We start from the raw sequence: 23,507 nt of genomic DNA on the forward strand, positions 1-23,507 counted from the left end.
ATATACCTCACACACACAGAAGAAGTGAGTCAGGAGCCAGGGGTGGGACGGAAGGGGGTTGTGGAGCTGGTGGTAAATCATCCCTCCCTTTCCTGCCCCTTCCATGGATGGCAGTAAGAGCTCCTGTGATTGGGTCACCTCCGGGTGTACAGCCGCAGCTGAGGAGAAGAAAGAGCGGAGAATGGAGCTGGCACCGGTATGTGGTGTACGGGAGGGGGGGCACCGGTATGTGGTGTACTGGAGGGGGGGCACCGGTATGTGGTGTACGGGAGGGGGGGCACCGGTATGTGGTGTACGGGGGGCACTGGTATGTGGTGTACGGGAGGGGGGGCACCGGTATGTGGTGTACGGGGGGCACCGGTATGTGGTGTACGGGGGGGGGGGGGGGGGGGGCACCGGTATGTGGTGTACGGGATGGGGGGCGCACACCGGTATGTGGTGTACGGGGGGCACCGGTATGTGGTGTACGGGAGGGGGGGGGGGGGCGCACACCATTATATGGTGTACGGGGGCACTGGTATGTGGTGTACGGAACCCTCTGCCCCCTGAGATGCCAGGCTGCCTGGGCACACCGGGAAGTTTGCGGAGTGATTGTGCTTTGTGGTTCATAGACAGCCCGTCCCGGCGGCGGTAAGTGCCCCCGGCTGTGCCACCCTGTTAGCGGGTCACCTACCTGCCCCTTTGTTATGTAGTTGGATACAGTCTATTGTTTCCCGTTATCAGCCTATAGGATGAGTCCAGAGCGGTAAGTGTGACTGTAGCTTAGTACATAGGACCCCCATGTATAGGAGTAGGACCCCGGGGGGATCTGCTTTCAGCCTAAATATACCGGCTACAAGTATATATAACCTGGGGTGTCCGCCTGCAGGGGGCGCCATAGAGGCCACAGTGTGCCAGCCTGTATGCCAGCTGCTATAGGTGGTCTCATTACTGGGGGACAAGCCCCCTGGTATATAGGAGATTGAGGGTTGTAGTCCCTTTATTAGGACTTTGTATTGATGCATAATAGACACTGTAAATGACTTCAGTGTGGCACAGGGCACTAATGGTGGGCACTTCATACTAAGTGATGCCAGGGTGTCGACCGGCGGCGCAGTGTTTATAGTCAGCCCAGTAAAGACTGATGCCACCCTACTGCTAGGCACCAACGTCCATATATATTTTTTTCCTATGGTTTTTAGTCACTTGCATTTTTTTTCTCTGATGATTTTTGTCCCCTGGGTTTTACAAATGTAATGAATTGAGAAAAAAAAAAGTAGCCTGAAAAAAAAAAAACATGCAAAAATAAAATGCAATGAAAAACATTGCATTTTTTTTTTTGTGGTGTTTTGTTGCCTTTTTCCCCCATGGTTTTTAGTCAGCTGCATATTTTCACGGATGTTTTTTCCCCCCTGCGCTCATAAATATAATGAATTGAAAAATTTGCAGTCAGAAAAATAAAATAAAAATGTAAAAATAAAATACAATGAAAAACTGTTTTTAATTCACTGCATTTTTTATTTTATTTTTTAAATTATAAAATTAAAGAAAAAAGTTTGCTGGAAGCAGTGCAGTTTCCGTGGATTTTTATGCAGTTTCTGCCCCAAGTTTCCTTTTTTTTTTTTTTTTGGCGCAGATTTTGGCTCGGATTCCACACCCAAAAAACGCACGCGGGTCTTCCCCGTTGATTTCAGTGGGAAATCAGCCTGTTTGCATCTTTTTTTTTTTTTTCCCCCCTCTTGTGATTTTTAAAACCGCACCGCAGGAAAAAGAAGAGACCTGTCCATTCTTGACGCGGATTCCACGCCCTGAAATGGGCTGGATCAATGGGCTCATCAAATCCGAATAAAAAAACGCATCCTAAAAAACCTGATGCTGTTTCCGCATAATTTTTTTTACCAGCGCCGAAACTGTGTGAACTCTGCCCTGCTGAGGATTTGAAAATCCGCACCGCAGCTCGATTTCCGTGCAAAAATTTCCACGCCGTGTGGACTTTAAAAATCTCTTCTACTTTGCTGGTACTGTATTACGCTGTGGATTTTCTGCACGTCGGCCTACGCCACACGCACACGACCCTGTGTATTCTGAGGTCCGCAAATTGCGGATCTGCAAAATACAGATACCGTCCGCGAAGCATTTTCAGCATTTTTGCGGACCCGTTGACTTTGATGGCTCCGTGGTCGTCATTTCGCGGGCAAGTATAGGACATGTTCTGTCCTTTCGCAGGACGGACGTACGGACGCGGATCATCCGTGTTCTTTCTGCATCCTTGGGTAGAACATGTCTGCAGAATGCGGACCTCGGACCCATTGAAGTCAATGGGTCAGTGAAAAATGCAAATGTGCGCGGTTTACAAACTGATAGCGCCCGCGCGGAATGGCGGCCTCCTCTGAAAGAACGTGGAGGCAGGCTGTAGAAGAAGAAGCGCACTCTCCCTTTCTCTGCAGGGCATGCTGGGAGTTGTAGTTCCACAGCTGCTGGCCAGCCTCGGGATGTAACGGGAACTGCAGCAAAGTTTATTAGAAAGTTTCTAGTAGTCGTGCGCTTTGTATCTCCTCCTCTGTAGGTGTCCTGCTGAACAGTGGGCTATGACAGGGTGAATAGACGGCAGATAATGTGGATTTATTTTTAAAAAAAATAAATTTTTTTTTTTTTTTTTTTTGGGGAAATGTTGATGTGATGTGTAACATGGGGAGTGTGACACATCCATCAGGACTTTATTGCCACGTGACGACGCACGGGCTGAGTGTGGTGTACACGCTGTGCCCTCGCTTTTCTTGTCTGAGCAGATTTTTTTTTATAGCCCCGGGACACGGATTTGTTAGGAAATGTCTAAAATAAACAGCGCGGCTGTGTCGGCAGGAGGAGGCGAGTCCTGCGCCCGGCGCTCCTCTCATAATCACTACCTGCAATGCCTTCCGTGTCCGCCAACCAGGGGGCTCCGTTCACACCGCACAGGAATAAGAAGAAATGAAAGAGGACCCCTCACCCCTTCCTCCATTCTCTGTGACTTTGTTGTGCCTTCCCTCTATTATTACCACTGTAAGGTTATGAATAAAGATACCGCTGTTTGTTTTATGTTGGCCGGGGGACGTTCATGCACAGTCTGACACTGTCCAGTCTAAGTTCTTCCACTTCTAGTAGGAATAATGGAGGGACGGCACAACATACAAGAGATGCTCTAGAATTGTCATTGCAAATAGTTACTAAAAAGTGTGGGGGGGGGGGGGGAGATGAAATCGTGATGCCACATGGATGGAAAATGCACCGTTTGTAGCAGACGGTGCGCCGGCAATCACTCATCTGAATGAGCCTTTACTTTCTGCCCCTTCCAAAAACATAAAAAATCCCGGCTGGACGACAAGTATCGGCTTAGAATAATCTGGTGGAGTAGTATTATGTGCCTCGGAGCAGGGCTTAGTAGTCAGGCCTGTAATGTGCTGGTGGAGTAGTATTATGTGCCTCGGAGCAGGGCTTAGTAGTCAGGCCTGTAATGTGCTGGTGGAGTAATATTATGTGCCTCGGAGCAGGGCTTAGTAGTCAGGCCTGTAATGTGCTGGTGGAGTAGTACTATGTGCCTCGGAGCAGGGCTTAGTAGTCAGGCCTGTAATCTGCTGGTGGAGTAGTACTATGTGCCTCGGAGCAGGGCTTAGTAGTCAGGCCTGTAATCTGCTGGTGGAGTAGTACTATGTGCCTCGGAGCAGGGCTTAGTAGTTAGGCCTGTATTATGTGCCTCGGAGCAGAGCTTAGTAGTCAGGCCTGTAATGTGCTGGTGGAGCAGTATTATGTGCCTCGGAGCAGGGCTTAGTAGTCAGGCCTGTAATGTGCTGGTGGAGTAATATTATGTGCCTCGGAGCAGGGCTTAGTAGTCAGGCCTGTAATGTGCTGGTGGAGTAGTACTATGTGCCTCGGAGCAGGGCTTAGTAGTCAGGCCTGTAATCTGCTGGTGGAGTAGTACTATGTGCCTCGGAGCAGGGCTTAGTAGTCAGGCCTGTAATCTGCTGGTGGAGTAGTACTATGTGCCTCGGAGCAGGGCTTAGTAGTTAGGCCTGTATTATGTGCCTCGGAGCAGAGCTTAGTAGTCAGGCCTGTAATGTGCTGGTGGAGCAGTATTATGTGCCTCGGAGCAGGGCTTAGTAGTCAGGCCTGTAATGTGCTGGTGGAGTAGTATTATGTGCCTCGGAGCAGGGCTTAGTAGTCAGGCCTGTAATGTGCTGGTGGAGTAGTATTATGTGCCTCGGAGCAGGGCTTAGTAGTCAGGCCTGTAATGTGCTGGTGGAGTAGTACTATGTGCCTCGGAGCAGGGCTTAGTAGTCAGGCCTGTAATGTGCTGGTGGAGTAGTACTATGGCCTCGGAGCAGGGCTTAGTAGTCAGGCCTGTAATGTGCTGGTGGAGTAGTATTATGTGTCTCGGAGCAGGTCTTAGTAGTCAGGCCTGTAATGTGCTGGTGGAGTAGTACTATGTGTCTCGGAGCAGGTCTTAGTAGTCAGCCCTGTAATGTGCTGGTGGAGTAGTATTATGTGCCTCGGAGCAGGGTTTAGTAGTCAGGCCTGTAATGTGCTGGTGGAGTAATATTATGTGCCTCGGAGCAGGGCTTAGTGGTTAGGCCTGTAATGTGCTGGTGGAGTAGTATTATGTGCCTCGGAGCAGGGCTTAGTAGTCAGGCCTGTAATGTGCTGGTGGAGTAATATTATGTGCCTCGGAGCAGGGCTTAGTAGTCAGGCCTGTATTATGTGCCTCGGAGCAGGGCTTAGTAGTCAGGCCTGTAATCTGCTGGTGGAGTAGTATTATGTGCCTCGGAGCAGGGCTTAGTAGTCAGGCCTGTAATGTGCTGGTGGAGTAGTATTATGTGTCTCGGAGCAGGTCTTAGTAGTCAGGCCTGTAATGTGCTGGTGGAGTAGTATTATGTGCCTCGGAGCAGGGCTTAGTAGTCAGGCCTGTAATGTGCTGGTGGAGTAGTATTATGTGTCTCGGAGCAGGTCTTAGTAGTCAGGCCTGTAATGTGCTGGTGGAGTAGTACTATGTGCCTCGGAGCAGGTCTTAGTAGTCAGGCCTGTAATCTGCTGGTGGAGTAGTATTATGTGCCTCGGAGCAGGGCTTAGTAGTCAGGCCTGTAATGTGCTGGTGGAGTAGTATTATGTGCCTCGGAGCAGGGCTTAGTAGTCAGGCCTGTAATGTGCTGGTGGAGTAGTATTATGTGCCTCGGAGCAGGGCTTAGTAGTCAGGCCTGTAATGTGCTGGTGGAGTAGTATTATGTGCCTCGGAGCAGGGCTTAGTAGTCAGGCCTGTAATGTGCTGGTGGAGTAGTACTATATGCCTCGGAGCAGGGCTTAGTAGTCAGGCCTGTAATGTGCTGGTGGAGTAGTACTATGTGCCTCGGAGCAGGGCTTAGTAGTCAGGCCTGTAATGTGCTGGTGGAGTAGTATTATGTGCCTCGGAGCAGGGCTTAGTAGTCCGGCCTGTAATGTGCTGGTGGAGAAGTATTATGTGCCTCGGAGCAGGGCTTAGTAGTCAGGCCTGTAATGTGCTGGTGGAGTAGTATTATGTGCCTCGGAGCAGGGCTTAGTAGTCAGGCCTGTAATCTGCTGGTGGAGTAGTATTATGTGTCTCGGAGCAGGGCTTAGTAGTCAGGCCTGTAATGTGCTGGTGGAGTAGTACTATGTGCCTCGGAGCAGGGCTTAGTAGTCAGGCCTGTAATGTGCTGGTGGAGTAGTATTATGTGCCTCGGAGCAGGGCTTAGTAGTCAGGCCTGTAATCTGCTGGTGGAGTAGTATTATGTGTCTCGGAGCAGGGCTTAGTAGTCAGGCCTGTAATCTGCTGGTGGAGTAGTATTATGTGCCTCGGAGCAGGTCCTATAATTAACAAGCTTCATTGACTTTGACAGGCAGATGCTAAGTATGAACAATGTGACGGCCGGGGAGCCGTGAAAACCCTGCCGACCACAGCTGCCTCTTCACTTCTTTAAAAAAAAAATTTAACTAGTATTTTGTCCATTTGTGTTCAGCCTTCAAAAATTGGGACTGAAATTGCCTTAAAAAAACAACAAAAAACAAAAGAGCAGATCCATTCACAAAGCTTGGCCACGTGATGGTTTTCTGGTACTTGTAGTTGTTCCCAGCTCCGTGCGCTGCATTGTTCCCGGGCAGCTGATCGGTGGGGTGCAGGGTGTCGGACCCCCGTCTGTCTGATATTGATGACCCGTCCTGAGTCCCAGTATTCCAGGCTAGCACAGTACAAAGGGTCAGTACAAAAAATTCTATTTTTTTTAAATAAAGGTTAGAAAAAAAAAGTCCCCAAAACATGTAGAGGGGTTGTCCACCTTTTGACAGGATAGGGGGTTTGTCAAACCCTCCTCCGGGCCAGACTCCTGGCTACTTACCTGCTCCCCTCCACTGGGAGAATTGTACTGAGCTGCAGTACCAAGCACAGCCACTATACAATGTACGGCGCTGTGCTCTCTTCAGACAGCTGATCGGTAGGGGTGTCGGGAGTCGGACCTGAGAATAAGTCATCCGTAAAAAAAACACTCGGAAAACCCCTTTAGCACGTGCCAGGAGCTTTTCCTATCGTTTACGCCAAGCGTATGGCCATGACGTGATGAGAACATAGCCTTATGTCCGTTACCTCTAACCGTTATGGATTAAATTGATCTTAAATTATATAATTGAAGTGCAAAGGGGTTGTCCAGATCCAGAAAGGAGAAAAAATTTAAAAGCTCCCCCTCTGCCCAGTGGCTATAGCTGGTACTGCAGTCCAGCTCCATTGACTTGATGAATGAGGATGACATGGACAGCTGTGTATCTGGAGAAGCCAATGCTTTTACTTCTAGTTCTAGATGATCCCTTTAAGGTGACAACCTCTCCTTTAAGTGGCCGGCCTGAAGAAGGAAGCTTTTCTCTGGTCACCGCACACTAGTCGGCTCTATGGATGGATTATATATATATATATATATATATATATATATATGTAACAAAGCTCTGAAGTGTCGGGAATTTGACCTCGCTTTACGAGGACGTCATTTAACTCCTTGCAGCCCTGGGGAATATAGAGGTTTTATGAACCAGCGCTCGGCTATTTTCGGAAGCCCCATAGCAGTGAATGGAGGAGGAAGCCGTGTATGAGCCTCTTGCTCACAGCGGGACACAGTCCTTGAGGTAGGAGCCGGTCCCAGAGGTGGGACTAACACCTATGCAACATGTATGGCGTATACTGGCGATATACCATCAATGTCCAGGTGGGAGTACCCCTTTAAATACCCTGAACTCACAGCATCATAGATTATAGATCCTTGTGATGCTTTGAGTTTAGACCATATGGACACGATGCACTCTTTTCTGTAGGGGACAGCAGGGAAACCAGGATTGGGCATGTTTGATTTCGACATGTCTGATCCCATGTCCTCTTTTGTTCCTTTCTCCTCTTGAAAAAAATAAAAGTTTGGCTTGGCCAAGTGCGCATGTCCATGGGGAGGTTGAGATTTTTACTGTGTGGTCAGCTTATAGACTGAGGATGGCTATGCTCATGAGATACAAGCGTCCAGCCAGCGGCTATCCCCTCCTCTCCTATACACATGCACTCTTGGCTGGGCCAAGCATGCATATGTCCTGAACGGGAAGAAAGTCGCTGCTTCTCACTTCCAGCTGAGACAAAAAGGACTGAGCATGTTGACATCCATCTGCCCAATCCTTTTCTCCGCAGGATCTGCTGCCACCAGGCCACCATACACATTAGGGCTCACGCACAGGACCGTATGTATTTTGCGGTCTGCAAAAATCTGGATCCGGAAAAAAGCATGGATGACGTCCGTGTGACATCCGTATTGCATCCGTTTTATTTTTTACTTCTTGTAACAAAAAGGACAAGAATAGGACATGTTCTATCTTTTTTGCGGAACGGCCGTGTGGACATATGGAAATGGAATGCACACGGTGTCATTTCCGTTTATTTTTTATTTTTTTGTGAACCTTTTGAAGTGAATACGGGCCGCAGAAAACGGAGCATACACGGAAAACAAATACATTAGTGTGCATGAGCCCTTAGACGGTTGGCAGGTGCGGACGACCCCGCACCAATGGCACCCGATGGGGCCTAATTTTTCCTACAGAATTTGTGACGGAGCCTGTAACGCAGGTGTGAATAGAGCCTAAGGTCGGCCAAATGCATTAGAAGAATGTCAGCCGTTTTTTAATGGACTGGTGGACCATGTATTGCAGGCATGGCCAACCTGCGGCTCTCCAGCTGTTGTAAAACTACAACTCCCACCATGCCCTGCTGTAGGCTGCTAGCTGTAGTCAGTCTGGGCATGCTGGGAGTTGTAGTTTTGTAACAGCTGGAGAGCCTAAGGTTGGCCATCTCTGATCTATTGTGTGTGAGGTTTCCAGTTTCCATCTGGCAGATGTTGAGGGAGAAATGGAAGGGGTATAGCCAGGTCATGGAAGGCTGGTGGCTGCCATGATGCCACCATCTTGCAAGTTGAGTGGACTGGTACAACCCATATACAGATTGCGTTCCTCGCTTGGTGTCTTGGGGATAACTCTGTGTGACTTCTCTACCTTCTGCTGTGTGGATGTAGAAGGGCACCTTCCATAATCCTTTGACGTTTCTCCGCAGGTTGTATGATCTGCTTGGGCCAGTCTACGTTTTTGCGATTTAATCACCCGGCTGAGGCTCTCTGGATGAAAACCATGATTCCTGCCGCAGGGAGGAGCTCCTCGACGAGCCTGCATTCTGCAGGTAAGGTCCGCGGATGGCACACCACCCTGTAGTGGTGGGAACTGTGCGCCTCGTCAGTGGGTATATAGGGTGATGCCCTGTGGGCCTGAGTAGGGGACAAGAGAGGGCCTGTTGTGGTCAGACCACCCTTTAGAGGGCGTCTGTCAGCAGATTTGTACCTATGACACCGGCTGACCTGTTACATGTTGGCAGCTGAAGGCGTCTGTGTTGGTCCCATGTTCATATGTGCCCGCATTGCTGAGAAAAAATAGGTTTTATTATATGCAAATGAGCCTTTAAGAGCAACAGGGGCGTTACCATTACACCTAGATCCTCTGCTCTCTCTCTCAACTTTGATTGACAGGGCCCAGACAGGCGTGATCAAGTTTACACTGTCTGGCCTTGTCAATCAAAGTGGAGAGGGTGCAGAGAGAGCAGAGCCTCTAGGTGTAACGGCCACGCCCTCATTGCTCCTAGAGGCTCATTTGCATATAGTAAAACCTCCTTTTTCTCAGCAATGCGGGCACATATGAAGATGGGACCAACACAGATCCATGGCGGTAGTAGTTACCACAGTGTTGCCAACGCGCCATGTCATCATCCAGTAAGCAGAGAGCAGTTAGGGACCAGAGAAACATTGGCACTGATGCCGCAGGGGGTTGGGAAGGCGGGTGTTACCCTTTTTTGTTACTTTATACAATTTTCAGCTGTTTTATGGGGTTTTAAAATGTAAAAAAAAAAAAAAAAAGCAACAGCTAGATCAGAATTAAGAATGATAGCCAGCTTTGGTAATTATGGATTTTTTTTTTTCCCTGAAGAGATGTCGTCCTTTTTCTGCATAGGTTACCATTTTTTTTTTTTTTTAAAGTAACAACGGGAAGTGCAGCCATGTTGGTTGTCACCCTTGATGATAAAAAGTGTCATTCTGTCCATTTCGAATTAGTCTAATTGCAACCGGAAACTTACAAAATTGCCTTTTTTTGCCAATTTTTTTATTGTATGTTTTTTTAATTTTTATAATTTTCTGTATTTTTATTTTTAATTTTTTTGTATGTGTTTCATTCTAGCAAATTCCACCTCCCTCCTGAACGGTTGTCATGACGGTGGATACCAGTCCAGCGTGCCTTCACATACTTCGTTGGTGAGCTCTATTGAGAAGAACCTTCAGGACATCATGGACTCCTTGGTTCTGGAAAGGCCCACTTCACCGGTCAGGAAACTGTCCCAGTCATCTACTCACAGTCTCTCCTGTTTATCTAATGGTGGAAGCCGACGCATGCTTTCACCACCTACCAGTCCCCTTTCCTCCAACTCTGGGTATGAAAACGCTTTTACCTCTCCGTTGTCTTCTCCTGGAAGCGGAAGCCTCACCAGCCCTTCTTCTGGTCACGATGGTGGAACTTCAGGAATGCCTCCAGTGGTGCCCCACAGAACATCGAGTTTTAGTCACACTCTGCCTCGTCCAACGCCAATTTATGGAGGGAGCAGTTTAGATCTACGTTCCTCACGGGGAACAGGTGGAAGCTTGCTTTTAAGTCCTCCAAGTCCAGGAGCATCTACCCGAATGGGGGGTTTAAGTGTTCCAAGCAGTCCTCTTCTGGGAAGCAAATTTCAACATTCAATTATAGATCGACCTTCGAGCCCCTACAGGCAGCTGGTGGGGGTAGCAAGAAGTCTGCCTCCAGAGAGTCCTAGACTTGCCCGGAAAAACCCAGAGAGTATGAGGAATCTTCCTCCGCTGAGTCCTTCTTTATCACGAAGAGCAATATCGGGTTCATCAAATACTGTCTCAGAGAGTCCATCAAGAGTCCCGGAGAGCCCTCGAGCTCCTGGACGCCGGAGAGTGGGCAGTGCAAGTTCTCCTGGTTCTGAAGACAACTTCTCCAGGCCGATACGGGATCGCAGCCCCTCACCCTCCTCTTTTCAGGAAATTTCCCGACGATTAACCCCAGCCTATAGCCATGGGTCCCTGGTCTCTCCAAATCAGAGTCCAAAGTCTCAGAGGAAGGTGTATCCTCTCAGAGAACGTAAAAATAGCATCAGTGACATCAGCGACAATCAGGAAGATTTACTGGATTACCACCGGAGACAACGGGAAGAGCGGCTAAGAGAGCAAGAAATGGAGCGGCTGGTAAGTGAAAGGGGGTCTTACGGGTGATGTTTAAGGTGGGTCTGAGTACCTCCTTCTTAAATGATGTCCTTTATAACCTTTTCAGTTGCATTACTGGTGAAAGACGGAGCGGTGTCATGTGCCCAAGCAAATTTACTAACATTTACTCCTGGAAAAAGGCGTCAATGTTGGTGAAAATCTACTTTAGTCACGGGCTGGAGTAGTTTTTACTCCTGGCGCACGGACTTCTGGAGTGGCGTGTAATTTATGACATATGTCTGATTGTGGCGAATTTGTTATAAGTTAAGCGCTTCCTCCAGCAGCGCATGAGTTAACAAAGACCAGTGTAAAGAGCTGGTCTTTAGTAAATGACCCCTTATGTGTACAAATCCACATGCATCCTCACTTGACCCAGACGGTGAACATCTCATATACCTTAGGGTTCATTCAGACTACCGTATGCGTTTTGTGAATCCGCAAAACACCGGATAACAGCTGTGTACGTTCCGCATTTTGTGGAACGCCCATGGCCGGCCCTATGATAGAAATGCCTATTTATGTCCTCAATTGCGGACAAGAATAGGACATGCTCTATCTTTTTTGCGGGGCCGCGGCACCATTGAAGTGAGTGGGTCCGCATCCGTTCTGCCAAATTGTGTAATGGATGCGGACACATAAATACAGCTGTCTGAATGAGCCCTTAATGAATATTCCTCTTCCAACTCAAAGATTTTGAATTGCGGTTACGGTATTTTTATGGTATGCCTAAATATTCGCCAAGTTAATCGGTCTTTAGGGGCATTTTTTCATGGTGACCACCTCCGGTGGACCTGACCTGTCCATGCAGTACTTTTTTTTTTTTTTTTTTTCTGTATAAACGACCGACATGTCCTACTACTATGTATAGTCAGCTGCCGCTTTTAGTAGTTGGAACTGCAGGGATCAGCATTCATCTCTGTTAGCTTTAATTAAAAATGCGTCATGTCAGTTTGGCCTCCTGACGGCATGACTTCTGTATGTGTAAGTATAGAGCTGTGACTTACTTTGTAGTGATGTGTCCGAGTTACGTGCATGTGACCATGTTCTCCATTCAGCCATTGTTATCTTAGCACCATGCAGTTTACAATTATATTATCAGCCTCCGATTCCATGATTGTACATGTATTCTCTCTAAAGTTGATTTTGCACTCCAATAGTTGAAGTGTTAGGAGTGTACACAGGGAGTGGTGAGGTGAGGTGTGTGCACTCTGCAGAGACATTTCTATAATGTTCTATGGTGAGAAGCTGGCAGCACCCTCTGAGAGTGGCCGCTGTACAGAGCTGGGAGCACCCTCTGAGAGTGCCCGCTGTACAGAGCTGGGAGCACCCTCTGAGAGTGCCCGCTGTACAGAGCTGGGAGCACCCTCTGAGAGGGCCCGCTGTACAGAGCTGGGAGCACCCTCTGAGAGGGCCCGCTGTACAGAGCTGGGAGCACCCTCTGAGAGTGCCCGCTGTACAGAGCTGGGAGCACCCGCTGAGAGTGCCCGCTGTACAGAGCTGGGAGCACCCGCTGAGAGTGCATGCTGTACAGTGCTGGGAGTACCCGCTGAGAGTGCCTGCTGTACAGTGCTGGGAGTACCCGCTGAGAGTGCCTGCTGTACAGTGCTGGGAGTACCCGCTGAGAGTGCCTGCTGTACAGTGCTGGGAGTACCCGCTGAGAGTGCCCGCTGTACAGTGCTGGGAGTACCCGCTGAGAGTGCCTGCTGATAGTGCCCACATGGAAACTTCCCGGTAGCATCTGTGACCAGTCCTTTCCTGCTCACCATCGCAGATCGCCCACTGCTCCTGTTCCAGTACTGGTTGGGTCCCGGCTGGTGGAGCTTTCCTGCCATGTTTAGCCAAAACTAGGAAGTGGAGAACAGCCGGAATCGGGCCAGTGACAGAACAGCAGCAGCGAGGGATTGGTAAGGGGGAGTACATCTTATTTTTTAATAAAAAATAATTATATCTAAAATCGTAGATCTTCAAAATACAGATGCAGTCCATGTGCCAGTGCCAAAAATGCCTGCTCCGAGTACCTGCGGTACAGTGCAGAGAGTGCCCGCAGTACAGTGCCAAGAGTGCTTTCCAAGAGCACATTCTGTTTAGTACTGATGGTACCTATGGACAATGCCAAGAGTGCCTGCTGGGATTGCCTGTAGTACAGTGCCAAGAAGATGTGCCGTGAGGTACTGAGAGTACCTGCTGAAAGTACTTATGGACAGTGCTGAGAATGTCTGCTGCGTGGTGCTGAGAGTTCCCGCTGCGCAGTGCTGCAAATCATAATTCAATGGGGTGCTCCCATCTTAGACACGGCAGACCCACAGGGTCTGGGACCCACACCTGTCTCCAGGACAGGGTTTCCCTATCCCATTAGGTAAGACTGGGGTTAGCGGTTACATCCAAGCAGAGAGTAAACGGAGAGGTGGCGGTGCCTGTATACTTTGTTAGGCCCCAAAGGTGCTCACCCATCTGTCAGACATCTATGGCTTCTCCTGCGGGTGGGAATACCCCTTTAGGGTGAGCTGCTTCCCCAGCCAGCACGGGAGGTGCACCGTCAGTATAGCAGTATGTATATTCTGTGTATTTATACCGGCACTGAGCGCTACACAGGGTTAATAGCGAGGTCTCTGAACCCCTCCTCACTGCCGATTTGTCATACACAAGCCCGGGGAGGGGTATATGACAGGTCCTCAGGGCTTTCTCCAGCCTCGCAGCTGCTGACAGAGGATTTATCAGAACCTCGTTCAGTAGGATGGATGGATGGCAGCTCCGTCACTCGTCTCCCCTTCCGGCACCCCCTGGAAAACGAGATGATGCCTATTTTTACCGTTTCAGTTTAGCGCAGAGCAGGAGGGCACCGGTCTTCAGACGGGAGGTACGGTGTATTATCTTTGTGGCTTTCTGTAGTGTGTGTGCTTCTTCTATTTGTCATGTTGCACTTCTCTCTATCCGCCTGTTGCCGCTGCTCTCCTCCGGTCAGACCTTTCTGCGCATGCGCTGTTTTACAGTTGCTTTGTCAGACTTGCTCAATATTAGACGACTATCGGACGAACTCGCTGATTTTGGCCGGACCACCTGACCTTATAATGCAGGGATCAGCAACCTTCAGCGTTCCAGCTGCTGTAAAACTACAACTCCCAGCATCCACACTTACTTGGCTATTCTTGTAACTTCCATAGTAGTCAAAAGAGGATTCAGCGAGTTGTAGTTTCAGAACAGCTGGAAGTTGCTGATCCCTGTTCTGATGTGTATGGTGGTGCCCCTAGTATGCCTCAAGGATCAGGCATGTTGATTTTCAGCGTCCAATAAGTCGTCGGGGGTGTCTGGCAGCAGCTAAGAACACGTGCATGCCTGGCCAAGCTGAGCATGCATGTGTATAGGAGGGTCGAGAGGTGGCCAGCTTTAGCCCCTGGTGCAAGTGGAATTGCAGTGTCTTCTGCTGGGTGTAACATTAGACCGTAGACATGGCGTCTACGTGATGTCGGCCTAACAATAAGCAGGAGGCATCTGGGCACCGCTCTGGAAGCGGGCATGAAGATTACCCTCTCTGACGTGTTGGGAATGGCTGAGTATGGATTTAATTATGTGTGAGGGGTTTTCTGGGTGGGGGACTGTTTTTAATTAAGCATCAGAACTGAACATGAAAGCAAAAAATGAAACTGTTTCTGTAATTAAAATTTCTATCCTTGTCCTTTTAGAGCCCCCCGCCGTGTACAATGTGGCGGTTTTCTACATGACATCCCATAGACCGTACTAGGGCTAAAATGAACATTCAGAGCATCGGGACAAGGATTTATTCTGGGGATGGACAATTGCATAAACTGGGTGCAATGGTAGCAGACATATGTTTCCATTAGCTTACTGCAAACAGATCTTAAAAATTGGCGCAGTATTCAATACGTTCCCCTTCATTGTAGGCCTTATGCACACGGCTGTTTGTGTTTGCCGTCCGTGTTGCATGTGCATCCTTTTGACTTCGGCGTGTCATTGGTCCGCATTTTGCAGCCAGGTATAGGACATGTTCTATTAATTTGGCTGAATGGACATCCGGATGCGGCAAGCACATGGGCTTTCTGCATCCGTGTGTCCGTTCCACAAAAAGATGTATGTCCTCAGAATCTGGACTACGGACCCAATGAAGTCAACAGGTCCGCAAAAAAATGCCGTTGGCACATGGACTGCATCTGCACTTTGCGGACCGCAAAACGGATACGATTGTGTGCATGAGGCCATACAGTGATTAGCAGACTTAAGATTGTTTGGAGAAAAGTAAAAAAAAAAATTAAAAAAAATAAGACATACTCCCCCTGACCAATCCCTCACTGCTGCTGTTCTGTCCTGGTCTCTGCTGCTCTCCGCTTCCTGGTTTTAGCTAAACACGCCAGCGCCAGAACAGCAGCAGCGGGCGATCGGCGAGAGTGAGCAGGGGGGACTGGTCAGACCCTACCGGGAAGTTTCCCTGTGAGCTGGCCTACCTAACCACATAACGGGTTAATACCGTAAGGCCTCTTTCACACGGACGTCATGGATTTGGGCCAGATAAGATGCGGGTGCGTCACAGGAAAATGCGCGATTTTTCCACATGAGTGCAAAACATTTTAATGCGTTTTGCACGCGCGTGAGAAAAATCGGCATGTTAGGTGTTGTGTAGATTTTATTATTTTCCCTTATATAACAGGGTTATAAGGGAAAATAATAGCATTCTTGATACAAAATGCTTAGTAAAATAGGGCTGAAGGGGTTAAAAAAATATTATAATATTTAACTCGCCTTAATCCACTTGTTCGCGCAGCCCGACTTCTCTTCTTTCTTCAGGACCTGGGTAAAGGACCTTTGATGACATCACTGCGGTCATCACATGGTCCATCACATGATCCCGATCATGGTGATGGATCATGTGATGAGCACAGTGACGTCACCACAGGTCCTTTTCCTACTGCACACCAAAGAAGAAGACAGAAGAGAAGCCGGCTGCGCGAACAAGTGGATTAAGGTGAGGGAAATTATAATTATTATTTTTTTTTAACCCCTCCAGCGCTATTGTACTATGCATTCTGTATTAAGAATCCTATTATTTTCCCTTATAACCATGTTATAAGGGAAAATAATAATGATCAGGTCTCCATCCCGATCGTCTCCTAGCAACCGTGATTGATAGTCGCACCGCATCAGCACTTGCTTGCGGATGCTTGCGATTTTCATGCAGCCCCATTCACTTCTATGGGGCCTGCGTTTACGTGAAAAACGCACAAAATAGAGCATGCTGCGATTTTCACGCAACGCACAAGTGATGCGTGAAAATCACCGCTCATGTGAACAGCCCCATAGAAATGAGTGGGTCGGTATTCAGTGCGGGTGCAATGCGTTCACCTCACACATTTGCACCCGCGTGGAAATCTCGCCCGTGTGAAAGAGGCCTAACAGAGCTGCCTGGTCGCCAGTACATAAGGGTCTCAGCTGATAGCTAGACAGATCTAATACAGTAGTAATAAGTGGCGGCCGGCAGGGTACATAAGGATGTAATGCTCCCAGAATTGGAAAGTGATGGGTCCAAACATGGCAGCTGTCGCCATGAAGTTCATTGCGGAGTCAAAGTCCCTGCCCACCTGCATAGGCCGCATCTGCTGACAGTTTAGACCCAGCTACGACATAGATCCACTTGTAGGATTTTTTCCAGTCCGCCCCAGAAGCTGAGTAGGACTTATTTCTTTTTCTGCGGCCCATTTTTCAAAAACATTTTCCCGGGAAACTCCATTTGAAATAAAACCCCCTTTAACCTCTTAAGGGTAAACTGTTATCAAATCTACCGTCCCTAAAGTGTCATCAAACTGTTTTACGGGATGTTGTTAATAGCTTTCTAAAGACGTGACTTCTCTGAAATGGAACATAAAGTAATAAAATAAAGTTATAAAGTAGTGCTTGCTGCCTGTGAATAGTCGCGGGGGCGGTCCTGCTGCCAGGAGTAGTCGCGGGTGCTGCCATTACAAGCCAGCTACAGCGGCATGTGCGGTGTACAGATGAAGCCACATTACTGCGCATGTGCTTGATGCCACTCGAGCTGGCTTGCCAGGACTTCTGAGAGCAGGACGGCCCCCCTGACTCTTCACAGGTAGCCGGGACTACTTTATAACTTTATTTTTCCTTTTTACTCCAAGGTCCATATCAGAGTCCTAGAAAGCTATTACCATCCTGTATAACACGAGGGCTGCGGTTTAGGGACAGTTTGATTGGTGACTGATTGCAGCATGAAATATGAATGTAAAATAATAATCTCTTAATAAGAGAAAAACATAATAAAAAGGTAATTAACAAGTATAAAGTCTGCAAAAAACTAAACAGGATTAAATATTTCTTGCACACTCATTACCTAGAAAGGAAATATCTATCTATCTATTATCTATCTACATCCTCCTAATAACCAGAACAGTATAAAAAATACAAAAACATAAAACAAGGCCTCAAACAGCTGCGTCAATAAAACTCTCACTGGAGCGCTGCGGCCTCTTCAAACAGTTTATTGGTGTTAGTCCCCCATCCTGAGGATAGGCCATCAAATTAAAAATCTCGGGAAACCCCTTTAAAAAGAAACTGTCATGTTGAGCATGGTGTCTGAGATGTTATAGAACAGGAGGAGCTGAGCAGATTGATATTAAGTTTTATGGGAAAAGGTTCAGTGAAACTTGTATTTTATTCTTTGAAGTCCAGGAGGCGGAGCTATCAGTGATTGACAGCTATCTCTGTATACACAGTCATAGAGGGCAGGCTGTCAATAACTTATAGGACCGCCTCCTGGACTTCAGAACCCAGAATGTGCAGGAATTTGAATGAATAAAATACAAGTTTTACTGAATCTTTACCTATAAACTATACGTAACTATATCAATCTGCTCAGCTCTTCCTGCTCTATAACCTTCTGCCTGCAGATTAAATGGTGACAGGTTCTCTTTATACATCCATCTGCTCAGCTCCTCCTGCTCTATAACCTGCTGCCTGCAGATTACACGGTGACAGGTTCTCTTTATACATCCATCTGCTCAGCTCCTCCTGCTCTATAACCTGCTGCCTGCAGATTACATGGTGACAGGTTCTCTTTATACATCCATCTGCTCAGCTCCTCCTGCTCTATAACCTGCTGCCTGCAGATTACATGGTGACAGGTTCTCTTTATATATCCATCTGCTCAGCTCCTCCTGCTCTATAACCTTCTGCCTGCAGATTACATGGTGACAGGTTCTCTTTATAGATCCATCTGCTCAGCTCCTCCTGCTCTATAACCGTCTGCCTGCAGATTACATGGTGACAGGTTCTCTTCATACATCCATCTGCTCAGCTCCTCCTGCTCTATAACCTGCTGCCTGCAGATTACATGGTGACAGGTTCTCTTCATACATCCATCTGCTCAGCTCCTCCTGCTCTATAACCTGCTGCCTGCAGATTACATGGTGACAGGTTCTCTTTATACATCTATCTGCTCAGCTCTTCCTGCTCTATAACCGGCTGCCTGCAGATTACATGGTGACAGGTTCTCTTTATACATCCATCTGCTCAGCTCTTCCTGCTCTATAACCGGCTGCCTGCAGATTACATGGTGACAGGTTCTCTTTATACATCCATCTGCTCAGCTCCTCCTGCTCTATAACCTGCTGCCTGCAGATTACATGGTGACAGGTTCTCTTTATAGATCCATCTGCTCAGCTCCTCCTGCTCTATAACCTGCTGCCTGCGTTTTCCTGGTGACCGGTTCGCCTTAAGTGGTAAATCAGCTTACCATTATATTCCACTTCGCAGGGTCGTAATGCTTCTTGGAAGTTAATCCTTTGCAAATCTTACCTTAAGCTGCCGTTGACATTTGTTAATTCTCCGTCGTCCATGATTTTATTTAATGTTTTCTGTTTGAAAATGTGATCCGCCATTTTGGATTTCTGGGACAAAAGCCCCAATTATACCCTTTATTATTGTCTCCACAATGTGGGTGTCTTATATTGTGGGACGCTTTTATTTGTAGTATTTTCACGTCAATTGCAAACACATTTTTTTTCCCGAATTTTTGGCTGTTTCTCCCTTTCATTTCATCAATACTATGCCCCTGAAAATTAAAGGGGTCCCACGACAGGGACACTCTCCCATCTACAGCATGGGACCTCCAAATTGAACAGAAAGCATCAGCAGCGGCCCTCTATTCACCGCTCCCATAGTGCTGAATGCGTGCCGTGCTCTCCTTCATTTTGGGGGCCCGTTCTCTAGTTAGGTCCTGGAACCCAGCAGTGAGACCCGCACCTATCTGACATTGATGGCAAATCCAGCGCCTGTTTAGTACCGCATCCCCCTGCACAGATGGGACTACCCCTTTGATTTAGCGTAAAGTCCCATGGATAGTGAATGACCGGGATATATGGATGTGTATGTGATAACGAATGTGCTGAGCTGTGGCTTCCTTCTGGCATCACAAGTCTGTTTGCATTGGCCTGAAGGCAAAAATCACAGCAGCATCAGATAACGTTGCGTGAGCCCCGAGGGAAGTATGCAAGTCAGAGCCCTTGTGTCAGCCGAGGCGTAAAAGTGACGGTGCACCCGACGGTTTCCGCATACGTTATATCTCTGTCTCCTAAGAGCGAAAGGACACGTGATCTATGGAAACACGGACTGGAAACCAATAAGATGTGGTGACCCTACGTCTTCTTCACCCCCTCTGTTGGAGGAAGTCGTGTAGTAATGTCTAGAGCAGGGATCAGCAACGATTGGCACTGTGAAACTACAACTGCCAGCATGCACACTTAGTTGGCTGTTCTTGTAACTCCCATAGAAGTGAAAGGTGGATTCTGGGAGTTGTAGTTTTAAAACAGCCGGAGCGCCGGAGGAGCAGCCGATCTAGATGAATAGAAACACATGGTGCGACCATGTCACGATCAGTGTGGGGGGACGACGACTCCACACTGAACACAGGAGGGAAGGGGAACAGTAACTGGGCCTGGAAACTAGGGTAGAAACAGATCACCCCCTAGACATCCCTAATCCGGGCCCTGACTACCAATCAATATGAATAGACCTTGAAGGTAGGAATATTCATATGCAGGATACCTAGGCCCTGATTTCCCTATAAGGCCCTGGAATAAGTTTAGGACCAGAGACAACTCATTCCTCCCCAGATGGACGAATGGAAGTCTCTGTCTCAGGCCCAGCTACAAACAGGGAAAATAACAAATACAAACAAAGGCAACACTTCACTTCTGTAGAGATGGAAGAACAGGAACACCAGAGACGACCTCACACCAGCTCAGCCAAACCCAAATTAAGCTATCGACTGCATAGTCAGAAGGGTGGGGTGAGACTATAAAGGGTAGAAGTGATGACCACTGAGCAACAGCTGAGAAAAGGGAAGTTGCCATTAACCCTATCAACACTGAATAAAGAGAAATCAAGGAGGTAGTTAGATTCCTCCACGCTCAGCCAGTCTCTCCGATCTCCTGACACCAGTCACCTGAGAGACCGTGACAGACCAGAAGGCGATTGAGTCGCAGTCACCAGTGGACATGCAAACCACAGTTTTCTAAAAGATCAGCGATCAATTGACAAATAATTTATTTCTCTTTTAATGCCGTTTTCAGCCACGTCTCGACCGCTCGCTGGCTTCCACGTATATTCACGCGTAGCGGTTGAAATACGGTTTCGGCTCAATTCAGGGATTTCGGCCACAACGATTGCAAGCAGGTGCATACAGTCAAGCACACAGCCGTGCGAAATCCATCCAGCAGCTGACTGACAGCTCGATCTGTAGCCCTCTGCTCATAGAATATTAATTTAAGCTGAATTCTTAGCAATTTAATAAGAATTCAGCTTACATGAGAATACACCTTTTTAAAAAGGCCTAATAGAAAATGATACTTGGCCCAGAATAAGTACAATACGGTGTGCATAGCCTTCAGAATCCATTACAACTGGCAGATTATGAGAGATCCTCCTGGATTATCAGACAGAAAAGTATATATAATTCTAAGGGTAGAGAATCTTCAAGAAGATAGATCAGAGGAAAATGTTTACTTACAATGTGTCCCCTTGGTTTATAGGAATATGGGAACATCTCTGCTCAAAATTCTGCTTCTGGTCTGATATTTTGTTGTATAGTCCAGTTCTATTCTGGATTATCAGATGATGGATTAAAGCAGGCATACTCAACCTGCGGCCCTCCAGCTGTTGCAAAACTACAACTCCCATCATTCCCTGACAGCCTACAGAAGGGCATGGTGGGAGTTGTAGTTTTACAACAGCTGGAGGGCCGCAGGTTGAGCATCCCTGGATTAAAGGATTTGTCCGGGAATAATTAGTTTCTGGCTATTGCCCACAGTTGCTGCTCCCTGCTGCATCGGTCCTCCGCGCTGTCCCCGGCTTGTTTACTTTCCGCTGCAGCATGGGCGCGGTCACATGCTCCGCTGCAGCCAGTGACTGGCTTCAGCGATGATGTGGCCTCAAGCGGCACTTGACTGCTGAAGCCAGTCATTGGCTGCAGCAGAGCATGTGACCACGTCCATGCTGCATCGGGAGTAAACAAGCCGGGGACCGGAACATGGACACAAACTAATTATTTATGGACAGCCCCTTATATTGGTTGTTTTCATTTAATCCCAATTTTTCCTGTGTCCCACAGGAGCGGCAGAGACTGGAAACCATTTTGAATCTATGCGCCGAGTACAGTAAAACGGATGATTCCAGCAGCGCGGCGCGGCTAGATGAATTACGGGCGTTCCCTTCTCTTGGCTCTAAACTAGATGATCCATTATCCTTTGATACGAGGAGACCATCCTGGGACGGTACTAAGGATCGCAGTCATGAAAACAGAGGCAACCAAAATAAAGCGCAACGAGACCTTCAAGAAGAAGAAGCCCAGAAGGAGGAAAATAGCAGCACAGAGAGCACGCAGCATGAGGTACGTCCAGCAGATGCATCACATTACACTATGGTCCCCTCAACCCAGCAAGACTGGCCATCAGTCTGAACGTGTGTGGCAAGTTCCAGACTCTCTCCTGATAGGGATAGCTGGGGCCAGGGTAGACATTGGTAGTCTGCAGCAAAGTACAGTACATTACAATTTCCATTCATACGGATCTGGATTTACTGTAGATCCTCACCATGGTCTATAAATATATTTGTGGTAGGAGCTAATCGAGGAACAGAGTAGGCATGCCTATGTACTGCCCTGAACCAACTGGCTGGAGTGTGCCCGCTGCCAGTGACGAGGTAAGGCCTAGATAAGTGGGCCACCCAGGAGGAGTGAATGAAAAAGGGGATGGGAGGGAGTGGCAAAGAACGGGCGCCCTCCTGCTTGTACCAGAGGGTTTAAATAGGGTAGGTCGCTCCACCCACAATTACAGGCTGCACGCAGCCTTAACTATATATCTCATCAAGAAGGCTGGGGTAGATGAAAGTTGTTCTTTGCTGTTTTTTTTTAAATCAGATGTTTCTTTATTAACATTTTTTTTAGACATGTTCTATCACATCAACATGACAGTTCTTTCAGGTCGCAGACCTATACAGTATCTATCGCATATAATATATACCATATACATTATATTACGCATATCCACGAAAGACATGACATAAATCGTCAAAGAAACACAGGTATCAAAACATATCTAGCGCGAATACTAATATTTTCCATGAACAAAGACCCATAACCCACCCCCCTCCCATTCCCAATAAGGCAGGGCACATATATAGTCACCTCTTTTATTCCAACATTCCCGGGGTGTCGGCACCACAATACCCCTCAGTAAACCATCTTCCACCTTCAAGTTCCAATCCCCGATATTTCATAAGACATCACAATCCAGCAGCCATCCTCCCATACAGCCTCACTTCAATGTCAGGTAACCCATTCACCAACAAGCATCTGTATATGCACCACACACCTGCTACCACCCAATATCCTATGTATCCTCCATCCTCGCTGCATTCACCTTATATAGAAAAACTCCTTGTAAGCGCCAACCAGGAGCTGCAACACCCAGAATTATCGATCCAGCTGCCCCAGATTGCTTCAAATTTGGACAGACATTTCCTTTTCTGATATACTCCTCTTTCTAAGCGAATCACTATATTTAATCTAGCAATATATTCTGATATGTCAGGAGGTATGGATTGGATCCACTTTGCTGCCAATGTTTTCCTAGCTTGATATAGCATTCTTCCTATACCAGTAGTTACAACAGATTGTAAATTATTATCCGGTACCAAGCCTAATACACACAGTTTGGGATCTAACTTAAGATTAGCACTGTACACCTTGTTCACCAGGTGTAGTATTGCTTTCCAATAAGATGTCAGTGATGAGCATGTCCACAGCATGTGCAATAGATCAGCCTCCATACTTCCACACTTCGGACAGGCCGGGCTATCTCTATAGCCTATTTTATGCAAAAATACTGGGGTCTTGTACACCCTATGTATTAAATACAGATGTGATAAACGCGCCGCCTCACTAAGGGATAGAGTAGGGGTAAGTTCCACCACTTCTGTCCACTGCTCATCTTCTTTGCTGGTTTTAAAAGCGAGTATGACTGCAAGATCAGACTACACAGTGTCTGTTTGTAGTCTGTTACCATGGAGACATAAAGGTCTTTACCATGGAGACATTTTAGGGAGGGCTATTTACAAAGTTGCTTTATTTTTCATTTTACATGCACTGGAATC

General features: G+C 47.5%; 1 protein-coding gene across 15 annotated transcripts in view; it reads left to right on the forward strand.

Moving 5' to 3' along the window:
- The window catches only part of PHLDB1 (pleckstrin homology like domain family B member 1), a 149,280-nt gene that overhangs the window by 70,910 nt on the left and 54,863 nt on the right, over window positions 1-23,507 (forward strand). For 14 of the 15 annotated variants that reach the window (XM_044282365.1, XM_044282357.1, XM_044282359.1 and 11 more), the window contains 3 exons: window positions 8,591-8,713; window positions 9,760-10,823; window positions 21,466-21,744. In XM_044282365.1, the coding sequence (XP_044138300.1) occupies window positions 8,591-8,713; window positions 9,760-10,823; window positions 21,466-21,744 (1,466 nt within the window). Of the gene's footprint in view, window positions 1-76; window positions 197-8,590; window positions 8,714-9,759; window positions 10,824-21,465; window positions 21,745-23,507 lie in introns of those variants that run through there. The other variant, XM_044282368.1, reaches the window with a different exon arrangement.

The sequence above is a fragment of the Bufo gargarizans genome, chromosome 2 (genome assembly GCF_014858855.1).
Source record: "Bufo gargarizans isolate SCDJY-AF-19 chromosome 2, ASM1485885v1, whole genome shotgun sequence".
NCBI lineage: Eukaryota > Metazoa > Chordata > Amphibia > Anura > Bufonidae > Bufo > Bufo gargarizans.